Source organism: Arabidopsis thaliana, chromosome 2 (assembly GCF_000001735.4).
Source record: "Arabidopsis thaliana chromosome 2, partial sequence".
NCBI lineage: Eukaryota > Viridiplantae > Streptophyta > Magnoliopsida > Brassicales > Brassicaceae > Arabidopsis > Arabidopsis thaliana.
This window is the reverse complement of record NC_003071.7, coordinates 10,410,441-10,424,620: the sequence shown is the minus strand read 5'-3', so window position 1 is coordinate 10,424,620 and position 14,180 is coordinate 10,410,441. Positions and strand designations below refer to the sequence as shown.

The window sequence follows — 14,180 nt, the reverse complement described above, 5'->3', positions numbered from 1 at the left end:
CATAATTATATTTCAACTAGAAGAAAACACGATCCAAAGTGAGCACCATAAACAGGAAAAGCAAAAGATCTCGACTGATTTTCGACAAGAGACCACCGCATTTAATGCATGGATCGGACGAGAAGCTGAGAGCAGAATAAATCCCTATAGCTTACAACATCAGAGATTTTCCCTGCAGTCAATACCTTCCATATATATAAATAAAACTTGCAAATAGTCTACTTCCAAGGCATAAGTAATAGACAGGACACAACCACTAGTCGAAAGTAAGGAATGAGGCAATGTATTGTGGACTTTGAGAGAAAGAAATTTTCCATTGTAATGAGAAAACAAAAGCGGATGTCAAATTTGTTATTAAGATATGAATTCTAAACAATGCTAAAGACTAGGTTACATACAGAGCAAACTGCAGCTATTACATGATTGACAATAGTACCTTGCACCAACTTAAAAGCACAGTATCTCTGCCAAAAACTCTCTACCCAATTCCCTTATTTGCCTCGGGTTTACACACAAAGCTCAAAACTCTTTGAGATTGCCAATTACTTCTAATCTTACAACATGACAACCAACAACACGTATCTTTATACGGTTCTTTGAGATTAGTTCCATTTTAATAATCTACTAACCTGCTCTGAGTCTGCTGCTGCAGTCATAGTGATGTGCTTTTCAGCTCAGAACTCATAACTTCGTCTCTTTCCGGTTCGTCATGGAACTACACAGTAAGTCTTTTTGCATTCAAAATTAGTTGTCCCCTTTTGGACAATATGTAACATCAACAAGCATGCTCAAGATGTCTTTCACACCTCAAAGTCTTGTTCCTCGAAAGACCGCAATGAAATTCTCTCTCGGAGAGTTGGCCAGTCTTCGCCAAGCTGGCGTGGATTTAACTCCATGGCAGTTCTAAAATCAAGCATAGACACAGAATGATGATCTTGTCTTATATCAGAAGACCCATTAGGAGTTTGTATTTTCAAACTGTTAGTTGGCCACACCCCATTTACAATCTTGTTTTGACTCTGCTGCTTGCCTATACGTTGTTTCCCAGGATCTCCATTTGTGGACCGGGCTCCAACCAAATCAAAGCAAGAATTGATCAGCTTCTTCAGATATACATCCAACATGTTATTCAACGTCTTAGCACACTCCATCGAAACACCTTCAAGACCCTGTGCTACAGCAATATTCTCCATTCTTTTCCTCAGCATCTCTATATCAGGTAATCCACCACTGTCATAGCAACTAATTAACTCAGCGTTGGTTGAAACAGGTATCGTTCTAGGGGACCCACCGACACTAGCTGAACAAAATGGAATCCCTAGAGGTGCAATAAGAGGACTCATTGATAGATTTACTCTAGCCTGCTCTTCTTGATTCTGATCATCTCTCATAGACACAGCTGCAATCTTTTCCTTATTTGGTATTCTCGGTTTTTCCACGGGACGAAGAAACTCACCATCTTTTTCATCAGCAACATATCTGCCTGATCTTTGATAATCCCCATTTTCCATACCAACACTACCTCTATTGTCTTCTCTACAAACTGGCTGATGCAACATATGTTCAACCTTCCCATTTGACCCTAGTGGACTAGGCCTATCTCTGCTCTTCCTGTTCTGCATTCCAGACCTAACTTTCCGCGGAGAGATAGGCAAAACCCCGTTAGACCAAACAGGCTCATGCTGACTATGATTAGGGATTAAAGTTCCACTTTGCTCAAGACCGTCTCCTCTACTCTGAAAAGCATTCGCCTTAGTCGAATGACCAGCTTCATGATCTGGAGGTGGTGACTTAGCAACAGTCGCATTCCTCAAGATCGAACGTATCAACTGGTTATGTAAAGAGAGATTCTCCCTCCCTAACAACCTCAAACACGTCTTATCAAACTCACTCTTAGTAAGCTTCTGACTTAGAAACCTGCCTAGATAATAGAAATACCTTCTCGATCTTTCGACACCGGTCTTCTTCACAATATGCTCTTTCAATTCACACAAGCTAATCCTCTGATCTTGAGAACGTTGCATGATTACTCTCACCAAGATTCTTCTACAACAAAACCAGATGAACAGTGGGAGAGTGCAGAGACGCACTCTCTCAACGACGTCTATTCTCCTTCACTCAAACAAATCTAAACTTCCCCTTTTTAGCAATTCCCAAATCCATACAATGCAAAGCCAAATCTCATCTTCATCAGAACCAAAACCCTAAAAGATCATATCAACAGACAAACTCAAACAAAAGCCCTCAAATTTTCAAACCTTCTGATTCAGTATTAAAAACCCTAACTTTGAGGTCACCAAAATCATACCCTCTCAAAGAAGAAACAGCGCAACGCCAACTTCACGAAACTGCACCAACAAGAAAGACCCAACATTGTCAATCCCAATTAGAAAAGCTAAAAACTTTGAAATTTTCGAAATTTAACACAAGTAAATCGAGATCAGTGAAGTTTGAAAAAGATCCAAACTTTGGGAACAGAGCAAAGAGAAACAAGGAATTGGGTATCAAAACAATGAAATTCGAATTGGAGAAAGAGAGAACAAGGCAATGAGAAGCAAGACATAAGCTTACAAGCAGAAAGAACAAGTGTTAAAGATTGATTCGAGACCTAACTTGAGCAAAGATTTGACCAGAATTGTTCAGACAATAACACGGAAGAGAGATAGAAGAAGTAAAACTTTCCGACCAACCTAAATGATGAATCTTGTTCGGTTCCTTAGTTCGTGTGTTCGATTACAAGAAACCCAAAAATCTTGGATTCTGTTGTGTGGCTTTCTCGTATTGCCGTCGGATTTGAATGTCTGAGCTTTTCGCTCTTCTGAGTTAAAGCTTCGATCGCTGCTTATTGGGTTTCCTTAGTTATTTTTTTCTGTCTTTTTTCTTCTTCTTTTTTTTCTCTCTCTGCAAACGTGTTCTTTTTGATTTTTTTTTTTAAGTCTTAATTGAATCTTAATAGTTAAATAAATTGAATCTTAATTATTCAATATGTTTCCACTTAGTTTTTATCCTAATTAGGAACATTTTTTCTTGGATAATTTTTTTTTTTTTAACTTAATACAGTATGAGTTTGGTTTGATAAATTATGTTGATTTTTTTTAAAATTCATTTATGATATAGTGATATAATAAAATTGAATTACAAATTAGTTAAAATATAAATGAAAAATTTTGAAATTTAAAACTACTAATAGACCATCGAAAAATGTTCATGAATTTATGCGAGGATTATAAATGCCAATCATATTAACTGCTACATAAAAACTTGTTCGATTATAGAAAAACAATTTCCTACAAAAAAATAGAGTTAAAAAAATTATGTTGTTTTATTGAAAATTACTACCATTTTACTATTGTAGTAGTATGATGATTTTAAATATCAGCAAATTCTTAAGGAAATTTTTGTAAACTAGTAGATTTTATAAGGAAACTTTTAAAACCAGCAGCAAAAACAATTATGAGGAAGACCTTAAAAAACCATTACAAGTAAGAAGTCGATCATATAAACCACCAAGATTAAAAGGAAAACACTGAAAACTCAGTAGTGTAAAAAATAGAGACATGCCTAATGATATCAATAGTTATAGTATGTCAATCATGGTTCCAATAAGTTGGTGTACATTATGCTAACAATAACATCACCATTACAAGTCGCCACTACGCATGAGAAGATGTAAACTCTCAAAAGTTTTCACTCAACATCTTAGAAAATAAGCTCATACAGTGGATAAGATTTTCTTAGAATCAGTGGTTTGATTTCTGAATTCTTATTCAATGTTTTAGTGGATATTTTATAAATGTGTTTCATCTATATGTTGAATAAGTGTAGTGTCATTTTAGTTTTTGACTTTTGTTGTATATTCATTCAATTTTCTAAGATTTTAATTTCCTAAAAGGATAAATTCTTCGAAAATCATTTTTAGATTAATAAAATCCTAAGACTATCAATAAAAGTTTCATTGAATTTTTTAAAAACATGTTAAGTAATTAATGAGTTTATTTTTAAATGTTGAATGTATTCATTTTTGTTTTTGAGGTTTGTTTTAACAGTCATTCAAATTATTAAGATTTTAATTTCTAAAATGCTAAAACTTTACTACATCATTTTTATTTTATTACCATTTCAACAAAAATATTATCATTAAATGTTACAATGGATATTTAATTTTTTTTTTTAGTAATTAATAAGTTTTCATCTAGATGTTGAATTCATTTTAGTTTTTGACTTTTGTTGTATCACTCATTCAACTTTCTAAGATTTTCTTTCCTAAAAGGCTGAAAGCCTAAAACTTACAAAATCATTTTTAATTATTACTATTTCAATACATAAATAAAAACCTAAGATCATCATTAAATATTTCAATTGAATTGTTTTTCAAATATAGTTTAGTTGATTGATATTGTTGAATAAATGTAGTTTATTTTAGTTTTTGACTTTTATTGTATCACTCATTCAACTTTTGTTAGGTTTTAATTATCAGGGTAAATGCCTATAACCTTACAAAATTAGTTTTTGTTTACCATTTCAAGTAACAAGCACGAAATTTAACTATTTACATAATATTAAATAATTTAGTATCCTTGACATAATTTTCCAGAAACCTTTGATTGATATTGTAAATTGCTAGTTTAAGGTACTAGATAAAGTTTTTTACATATTTGTGAATATAGAGAAAGCTAAGCAGAGTATTACACTTATACTCATAAGTACAAAAAACAAAGATCCTAGAAAAGGTCTCTTTATGATCTTCGACAGTTAAAAGACAAAAGGAGGAAAGGCTATTAAAACTACAACAGCATTGTTTTTGTTTTTAAACTACAACAGCATTAAAAGGACCAAACATGTGCTTATATAGTTTACAAATTAGATTAAATTCGGTTTCTCAATTTTAGCTTAAACGGTGTAATGTTGCTGAATCGTGTCAATGTCAAGTCCTTTAAGCTTCACCACTGACTCTACATGCCCTTTTAATGTATTTATCTCTCTCAGCCTGCAGACATCATCAAAACCCATCATTTAGCAAAAACTTGTGGAACAACCGACAAAGAAAATCGATTTTCGAGTAAGATCAAGTTTTGGTTAATGGTATTGATTTTCGAGTAATACAGGCGAGAGAGTCGGGTTGAGCTCATGTACATATAGAGTTATTAGAGCTTTGAATCGATGGTGTGAAGAGTAAGTTTCTTTACCTGACAACCTCAGCTCGGCGTTTAGCCTGTTCAGCAATCTGAGAGAGTTCACTGTAACTATTCTTTTCGTTAAAGATGTTGTTTTTCTCTGCTGGTTGAAGTCCGTGGAGGGTTCTTTGAGCTGCAGCCCATTGAGCTTCTCTTTCCTCTTTCCCATAGTCTTTCTTCGTCGTGAAGGCAGTCTGTTTTGTTTTTGTACATAGAAAACAAAAGATAAGCAGCAAGATTTTCATAGGTTACTCCGGGATTTTCGGTATTGGTATCGATACCTTGTTCTCAAGAAGATTTAACCAAGCTTTTCCACTCAAAACATAGCGGATTCCAAACTTGAGTAAGTCAAGAGGGATGTACGTTAGGAAACTGTATAGCCAGATCACTCCAGCCCATCCCCAACCGGCTCCTTCTATCCGGGCAAAACTCCAGTTTGCATAAACTGCTATAAATGTCGCCACCTGAGATTGCATAGACCGCTATTAACTTCTTGTTCTGTTTTCATGAACTTTTTGAACAGAGTTCAAGGAGGAGTAGGTGCATACCAGCTGAGCTATGACAAATGCACCAAGTAAGAGAAGGCCAGGGCATTCGGCGTAGGACCAGCTACGGGATCTGGTGACGAAGATGAGAGCCTGGCTTATGATGCTAACTTGTAGATACAGAGCAGCCATCATTTGTTCAGGACGTTGGCTCAGTGGTCTCACACCAAAATAGTTCTACATAACCCCCAAAAGAGTTTAGCTTTTTGAAGTGGCCTAGAGCAGCAATTGAGAATAAGAGTATATACCGAGAAAAAATCACTGTCTTTCATCACCCAGAAGAAAACGACTGTCATCAAGGCCTGGTAACCTCCAAGCACGACGCCGGTCGAGAATATATCTCTGAGTTTCCAGCTATCTGGCTGTGGAGATGGCTTCATTCTGTCTTTTGATATTGTCATGATTGTTCCTATAAGTAGCAATGCTTCGGTTAATTTTATCGACTGCTCACTATTATATGCAGTTAGTACTCTATAAGGTAACCTTACCGTCGTTTAAGATTGCTATGATCAGAACCATGAAAGGCGAAAAATCGAACTGCCATATGAGGGCAATGAACATGAAGCCAAACTGCAGACGTTACGATAACTTTACATCAGGATTGGATTGGAACCATTTAAACCAAATGAAATCTCGTGAGACCTACTAAGTACACTTACCACAATTCGTATCGTGATTGAAACCGCATAAATCTACACAGGGACAAAGTCAAGATTGGAGTTAGTGAGTCTGCGAATAAACCGAAAAATTTCATGAGAATAAGTTTTAACTCACAGTGTAATTTTTCATTCTTTGGAATATGGCTCTACTGGTGAGTACAGCACTAATGATAACACTCAATCCGGGTTCTGTGAGAACGATATCAGAAGCGCCTCTCGCAGCATCAGTAGCATCAACAACAGCTATACCAATATCCGCCTTCTTGAGAGCCGGGGCATCATTCACACCATCTCCAGTCATGCCACATATGTGATTCCTTTGTTGCAGCCTATGAACAATCTCATACTTATGTTCTGTTTCCGTGCACCAGAGAATCTATCAATAAGAATCTGGACAAGTACTAGGACGCATGGTTAAGAATATAGCCTTCTATTAAAGTGTATATACCTGGAAAGACTCCTGCAAACCCATCAGCCTTCTCTATCAGTTCATCCACAGGAAGTGCACCCAAGGAAGAATCTTTGACTTGTCCGAGCAGCGCAGAAGAAGGATACATGTTCGTACCCATTCCAAGCCTTCGACCGGTCTCTTTCCCAATTGCAAGCTGGTCCCCTGGTTTCAGTCAGAAGAGAAAACTAGTTTCAAGCAATATGAAGTGCAGAGAGACAAGGACTAACTTATGATTCTTACCGGTTATCATCTTAACATTAACACCGAGGTTTAAAGCCCTCCTGATTGTCTCGGCACTGTCATGCCTCGGAGGATCAAAAAGAGGTAAAAGACCTACAAGTTGCCATGGGCCACCAGGAGCATCTTTCTTCTTCTCGAGAACTTCCTGCACCATTCAAATCGATATGAATCACAATAAAGAAACAAGGACACATAAACTTCACGATATATAGTAACCGAAAAGACCTGTCTTGCAACAGCCAAAGAGCGAAGTCCACGCTCAGCAAACTTATCAATCACTCCATGAACTTTCCTCCTAACATCTTCCTTGCAATTACAGAGGTTCAGTATCTGTTAACAACGGCATAAAGATCATCAGAAAAACCAATGACCTGACTTGACCAACATATAAAACATAGAAAAATCAGTACCTGCTCTGGAGCTCCTTTACTAGCTCTATGCCAGTTTCCATCAGAGTCAACATAAGTCAAAGCAGTTCTCTTATCAACCGGATTAAAAGGGAAAAAATGAACCTCTCTAACACCAGCTCTAGCCTCTTTAGGATCAGCAAGCATTCCAACAATAGCAGCATCAATCGCATCTTGATTCTCAATCCTCGAAGCTCTCGCAGCCAAAAGGAAAACATGTTCTTTACCAACTCCTTTAGCGAAAACCTCGACTAAGTTCTTATCAACCGTAAGCTTATTAAGCGTAAGAGTACCAGTCTTATCACAACACAATACATCCATACCAGCCATTTCCTCAATAGCAGTCATTCTCTTAGTAATAGCTCCTTGTTGAAACAATCTATGAGAACCAGTCGCCATTGTAACAGATAACACACTAGGCATAGCTATAGGAATCCCTCCGATCAACAAAACAAGTAAATTATCGATTCCGTCTCGATATCTCCGGCGTTGAATCGGATACATTACTAAAAGCTCAACGATGATTCCTAAAGCAATCGAACAGATACAGAAGTTACCAATCGAAGTGAGAACTTTCTGGAAATGGCCGATTTGGTTTGTGTTGTCGACGAGATGAGCTGCTTTGCCGAAGAATGTGTGGACTCCAGTGGCGATGACGATTGCTTCGATTTCGCCTTGTTTGCATATTGAGCCGGAGAAGACTTCATCGCTGGGGTTTTTTGTGACGGGGATTGATTCACCGGTGAGTGATGATTGATCGATTTTGAGAGGATCGCCGTCGAGTAAACGTGCATCGGCGGGAATGATATCGCCGAGCTTGATGCTGATTACATCTCCGGGGACGAGAATCGATGCTTCTTGCTCGCTCCATTGATTATCTCTGAGAACCTTCACTCATTAAGTCATTAACAAAAACATTAACATATACACAAAATTAGCGTGTAATTAGTTTATGCTAGTTACTTTGTCATACTAGTAAACGTTTAATTAACACTGACTAACACTGATTTGAGGATTTTAGTCAATTTTGAAATTTACAAAAGTTGTGTTTAATTTTTTTTTTTTAAGTGTTAAATCTTCATTCAAACCCTTTTTATGTATAAAATTCCAACAAATAAACTGTTATATCACCATTGTTTTATATAAGAGTTAATTTGTATATAGGCAATTTATCAAAAGTACTATTGGTTAACCTTTGTCTTAGGGGCTAGACCGGCCATGAGAGCGGCTGCAGCATTACCGGCGTTATTTTCCTCAATGAAACTAATGGTTGAGTTGATTAATAGTAAACACACTATCCCCACAAAGTCTTGCCAATCCGGTGGCCGTCCTCCTCCGTTGGCCAAAGCGATTGCCATTAGTGCAGCCACCTCCATCACCCACGACAATGGGTTCCACATGAACCCTAAAAACTTAAGTAACTTGCTTTCCTGCGTGTTACCCCAATCACAACATTAAAGGAGTTTCATCAATGATTGTTTACAAAGAAAAAAAAGACAAAAATAAAGAAGAAACCTTCTTCTCTTCAAGCTTGTTAGGACCAAAAACGTCAAGACGGTGAGAAGCTTCATTTGCCGTAAGACCTTGTTTTGTACATTTCAGCTCCTCGAACACTTCCTCCATGGGTATTCGTACCTAGACCCATCATTTATATAATTTTGACTAATCATTTCTAATGGAAACATGAGTAAATCGCATGGGACAAATATATTAACTGATTAGATCAAAGTAGTTACTAGTTACGTACTATACATATATGTATCTTTTATGTAACAGAAAATTTAAAATTAGTAGGGCCAAAGATTTTTTAAAACATATAGATAATAGAAAACTAAGAAGACGTAAATATATATACCAGATCAACGGATTCATTCTTGATGTGGTCGAGTTCGCTGCCTTTACCCGGCGGCAGCCGCCATAGTGACGCCGGGAAGAAAGAGAGTGAAGAAGAAGAAAAGGAAAAAAGGTTTAGGATAGTTGTGAAGAGAAGATGAAAGTGGAGAAATATGACAACCTTTTAGGTCTTTATAGCGTACATGAACATTAATTCGTATTCAAAACTTCAAAAGACGTCACGAAAATGTGAAAGTGTGAAATTGGGCTTTAATGAGAAAGACTTGTCTATGTGTGCACTTTTGGTAAATATATCGGTTCACGAGTTCACTTCTTTTTCCATTTCCATGTTCTACGTGAGATTTCTTCTATTATTTTGTTGTGTTTGGATATTCTTCTTTCAACATTTCTGGTTTATATGTAAAAAAAATCTCACAAAAGAAAATTGCATATAAATCATGATTTGAGTAAGATGTATATTCTTATACAAGGAAGTGAAATCCATAGGAGAAGGTAAACTGAGAGTCCAACGTAAGTTATTTTTATTTTTATTTTTTTGTAATGACTTAACATGATAATGTCCCATGCATCAGCATATGAATTAAATAATGATATATATGATGAAATATAGGTTCGACCAGACTAGAAATTAGAGAGATAATAACTTCACGAGAAAAAAGGAAGATCGAAGTTTGTCTTTGCCATGTGAATCCAAAAAGGCGATGGCCGATGGATGCTCGTGGGTCGTGGCAATGCAAAATCATCTTCCCCTCGGTTTCTTCTCTTTTATTTACTTATTTTTGGCCATTCTTCTTCTCTGTACGTCGACGGCCTTGTGGAGATCAAATGTCTTAAGTTTTGGATCGTTCCCATTTTCTATTAACAAAGAAGTTATATATATATATAATTGATATAAAGAAGTTCCAAATTAAAGCTTATAATTAATATCTTCGAGCGGATAACAAAATATATTAAATTAGTTTCTTTTTCGTTGTCCCAAAAGATCGACAAAAGTGCAGGTGGATCAGTACCAATCGGTGATGTGCAATACCGATTGGTAATTAAAACTTCATGATGGGACTATTTACACATGATCTAAATACTTGTGATCATTGTAGAAGAATGATCCAGAGATATTAAACCAAAGAAATAATTTCACATTTTAAAAAAATAAATAAATATTAATGAAAAAGAGAAAGACACGTGGCTTTAAGAAGTACATATTCATTTGGGATTGGGAGGAGGAGTTTTAGTAAGTTTGTAATGTTGATGAATTTCAAGAAGATGTCTTATGTCTCTTGTCTCCCTTCTATTGGTTTTGTTAATGTTAGGCATCACCATCATCAATAGATTTTGACCATACCATTTCCTAACATAGAGAAAAAAAAAGAAACTCGATGAAATAATTTAACATTTTCTTGAAAATTCAAAACCCAACCAAATAAATTTTTGTTTCTCTTACACACATCTCTGATTCCCACATATACTTATTGTTCTTCGACGCCACCATGACTCTAATGGCATAAACAACAACATTCCCCCTCTAAAAAAAACAACCACACTCCACTTTCTAAATCTCTCGGACTCCAAAAATCCAGACGCTTCTTATGGTGGTTCAGTCACAATTTCCATTTTACGCTTATCGTTTTTTGACAACACTTCTAAATTTTGCCATGTTATATTTATTTGCTAAGAGTGTCACATCATTTTAAATGTGGACCTCTCATTATAATAATCTTTTTTTTTCCCTCATTATTACAATCTAATAAGTTATCCAATTAGATAACTCATATGCGTGATTACAATAGCTTAATTCCACAATTTTACAAGCCCAAGCCCATTTATTAAAACCCATTTCACATGCCCAGTAATCAAAACCTAGAAACCTAGGTAAAGATATTTATACCATCTTTTCACACATTTCAGTCTATTTTTTCGTCGCGGCCATAACTCAGGCAACATACATCAACAATGATCTCTTCTCCCCAAAAAATCACCACACTATATGTTCAAAAAATCCTAGATTCCAAAAATCCAGACGCTTGTCATGATGGTTTAGTCATATCTTCCACCTTTACATTTTCAAAGGTTCGGTAATGCTTCTACCACATTTATGACAGGTAATTCTACAATGGTATCTACAATCATATTTAGAGGTCTTAATGGGAATTGGATTTAGATTGAGTTGATTGATTTAATAAGTCGATAGATTTGTAAAAATTTCAAAAGTCTTGTTAAATTTGTAGGGAGTATCACCACATCCGTCTTCAAGAACTCCTAGATCTAAAAATCCAGACGCTTGTCATGATGGTTTAATCATATCTTCCACCTGTACGCTTTTCGAAGGTTGGTAATGCTTCTACCACATTTATGACAGGTAATTCTATAATGATATCCATAATCATATTTAGAAGAGATGTTAATGGGAATTGGATTTAGATTAAGTTTATTGATTTAATAAGTCGATAGATTTGTAAAAATTTCAAAAGTATTGTTAAATTTGCAGGGAGTATCACCACATCCGTCTTCAAGAACTCCTAGATCTAAAAATCCAGACGCTTGTCATGATGGTTTAATCATATCTTCCACCTGTACGCTTTTCGAAGGTTGGTAATGCTTCTACCACATTTATGACAGGTAATTCTATAATGATATCCATAATCATATTTAGAAGAAATGTTAATGGGAATTGGATTTAGATTGAGTTTATTGATTTAATAAGTCGATAGATTTGTAAAAATTTCAAAAGTATTGTTAAATTTGCAGGGAGTATCACCACATCCGTCTTCAAGAACTCCTAGATCCAAAAATCCAGACGCTTGTTATGATGGTTTAATCATATCTTCCACCTTTACACTTTTCGAAGGTTGGTAATGCTTCTACTACATTTATGACATGTAATTCTACAATGATATCCACAATCATATTTAGAAGGGATGTTAATGGGAATTGGATTTAGATTGAGTTGATTGATTTAAAAAGTCGATAGATTTGTAAAAATTTCAAAATTGTTGTTAAATTTGCAGGGAGTATCACCACATCCGTCTTCAAGAACTTCTAGATCCAAAAATCCAGACGCTTGTCATGATGGTTTAATCATATCTTCCACCTTTACACTTTTTGAAGGTTGGTAATGCTTCTACCACATTTATGACAGGTAATTCTACAATTGTATCCATATTCATATTTAGAAGGGGTGTTAATGGGAATTGGAATTAGATAGAGTCGATGATTGATTTAAGAAGTCGATAGATTTGCTAAATTTTGCAAAAGTTTTGTTAAGTTTTCAGGGAGTTTTAGGAATTCATAAATCTCTAAAAGAATTATTGTAAATATATCCATAATATATTAAAATTTGTGTGTTTATAAGTTAAATTGTTAGTAATTCATATACTAGTAACACTAGATTGACATTAAATTATATAGTATCAATGGAAACCAAACTTCTAATAATATACAGTACATTTTGAATAGAATTTAAAAACAATCATACCCACAACAATGGATTTATAGAGAATATGAGAATCTATAAACCAATATATAAGAATAGAATCTAATCTTTAAATTTCCATCCACCTACCCCTTCTATGACTATAAATTTTACGGATAATTATAGTCATACGTATTCAGTTCCACACTTTTACCAATCTATGCCTAATTATAAAAACTAATCTCACTTGTCCAATCATCAAAGTCCAACCAAAGAACATAACCAAATAGGTTTTTACTTTCACTTATACACAATTCTGACTACTTTTCACTGCCATTATGACTATGACGTCAACAATGTCCTCCCCGCGCAAAAATACTACACTCGATTTTCAAAATCTTTTGGATTCCAAAAATCCAGATGCTTCTTATGATGGTTTAATCAGCTTCACAGAGATTGGCAACACTTTTACATCATTCCTTGAATGTCTAAAATGAAGAAACATCGTCATCACCAATTTAATGAGTTAGCCTTACCCAATAATTAAAACTCATCTTACATATGCCCAATGATCAAAATCAAACAAAAAAACCTAGCTAAAGTAAATTTTACTTTCTCTAGCTATTTTTTTCACCATCATAACTCAAGACGACGTACATCAACAATGTCCTACTCTCACAACAATGCCCCTCTCATTGTGGTTTAGTCAGCTTCCCACTTAAGAATTCTTAGAGATTGGAAACATTCCTAGTATTTTAATTACATGTAAACTTTCACTTTTCTACAATTACAATCAAATTTAGGGAAGGGGGTGTTAAGTAGGAGTTAGGTTTAGTTAGAGTTGCTTGATTTTTTGAGTATAGAGATTTATAAAGAATGGAGAGAGACTACAGTAGATTTATGAAGATTGTGAGAAACAATAAATCAATAACATTAGATACTAAGAAATCTAACAATCTTTAAAACTCTATCTCTTAAGAGTGAAGAGATTTGTTAAAACTTTGAAGAGTTTCCTTTAATATGAGGGAGTTTTAGAAATTCATAAATATATGCAAGAATTTATTCTTAAAATTTAAGAATTCTATATTCATATCATTTTTTTTGTTTCTTTATGAAAATGAGAGTTGGATTTAGCTAGATAGAATTGCTTGATTTTAATAGTACAAAATATTTATAAAAAGATGGAGAGCGATGTCAATAGATCTATAGAGATTGTTATAATCCACAAATCAAAAACATTAGTTACTAAGAATATCACCAACCATTTCCATATACAACACGCTTGATTGATTCTACCGCTACTATCCTCAAACGTTAAAATCAATCATAAAATCGTTCAAACCATTTTAGACCATTTTACATCGCTCCAAATCACTGAATTTCAAAATCTTCTTACTGCATAAAAAAATCACATACCAACATAACGACCACGCTTAATTTT

At 34.9% G+C, this 14,180-nt stretch overlaps 2 protein-coding genes, 1 long non-coding RNA gene and 1 other non-coding gene across 9 annotated transcripts; 2 read left to right on the top strand and 2 right to left on the bottom strand.

The window, feature by feature from the left end:
• Positions 1-218: 218 nt before the first annotated feature.
• Positions 219-2,780, bottom strand: AT2G24530 (transcriptional regulator of RNA polII, SAGA, subunit). 2 transcript variants are annotated; one of them, NM_128014.4, is made up of 3 exons: positions 2,691-2,780; positions 2,309-2,348; positions 219-2,204 (listed from the first exon to the last, which is right to left on the bottom strand). In NM_128014.4, exon 3 carries the CDS (start codon positions 2,022-2,024, stop codon positions 801-803), a length of 1,224 nt encoding a protein of 407 aa, NP_180029.2. In that variant the 5' UTR covers positions 2,025-2,204; positions 2,309-2,348; positions 2,691-2,780; the 3' UTR covers positions 219-800. The 2 variants fall into 2 exon arrangements, with proteins under 2 accessions (NP_180029.2, NP_001324326.1); NM_001335936.1 differs by having other exon boundaries at positions 219-2,348.
• Positions 2,781-4,591: 1,811 nt separating this feature from the next.
• HA5 (plasma membrane H+-ATPase) lies at positions 4,592-9,658 on the bottom strand (the record flags this gene model as incomplete). 4 transcript variants are annotated; one of them, NM_001335934.1, is made up of 16 exons in its annotated part: positions 4,838-4,987; positions 5,187-5,368; positions 5,456-5,638; positions 5,723-5,896; positions 5,968-6,128; positions 6,208-6,289; positions 6,379-6,411; positions 6,494-6,732; positions 6,827-6,991; positions 7,070-7,214; positions 7,295-7,399; positions 7,480-8,364; positions 8,670-8,906; positions 8,992-9,111; positions 9,332-9,490; positions 9,641-9,658. In NM_001335934.1, the coding sequence occupies 16 exons, from the start codon at positions 9,656-9,658 to the stop codon at positions 4,891-4,893; spliced, it is 2,985 nt and encodes a 994-aa protein (NP_001325336.1). In that variant the 3' UTR covers positions 4,838-4,890. The 4 variants fall into 4 exon arrangements, with proteins under 4 accessions (NP_001318282.1, NP_001325337.1, NP_180028.1 ...); NM_001335933.1 differs by lacking the exon at positions 9,641-9,658 and having other exon boundaries at positions 4,592-4,987; positions 9,332-9,478; NM_128013.2 differs by lacking the exons at positions 9,332-9,490; positions 9,641-9,658 and having other exon boundaries at positions 4,744-4,987; positions 8,992-9,189.
• Positions 9,659-11,131: 1,473 nt separating this feature from the next.
• On the top strand, positions 11,132-11,378 carry AT2G08055. Its single transcript, NR_140273.1, has one exon. It is a non-coding gene; the product is annotated as an other RNA (long non-coding RNA).
• On the top strand, positions 11,364-12,438 carry AT2G00780. 2 transcript variants are annotated; one of them, NR_143680.1, is made up of 3 exons: positions 11,364-11,429; positions 11,556-11,686; positions 12,336-12,438. It is a non-coding gene; the product is annotated as an uncharacterized misc_RNA (transcript). The 2 variants fall into 2 exon arrangements; NR_143681.1 differs by lacking the exons at positions 11,364-11,429; positions 12,336-12,438 and adding exons at positions 11,816-11,915; positions 12,076-12,132 and having other exon boundaries at positions 11,614-11,655.
• The last annotated feature ends 1,742 nt before the right edge of the window (positions 12,439-14,180 follow it).

Excerpts from the sequence above, each read along its gene's own strand:
- AT2G24530 (NM_001335936.1), bottom strand. The coding sequence starts at position 2,024 with ATGCAACGTTCTCAAGATCAGAGGATTAGCTTGTGTGAATTGAAAGAG.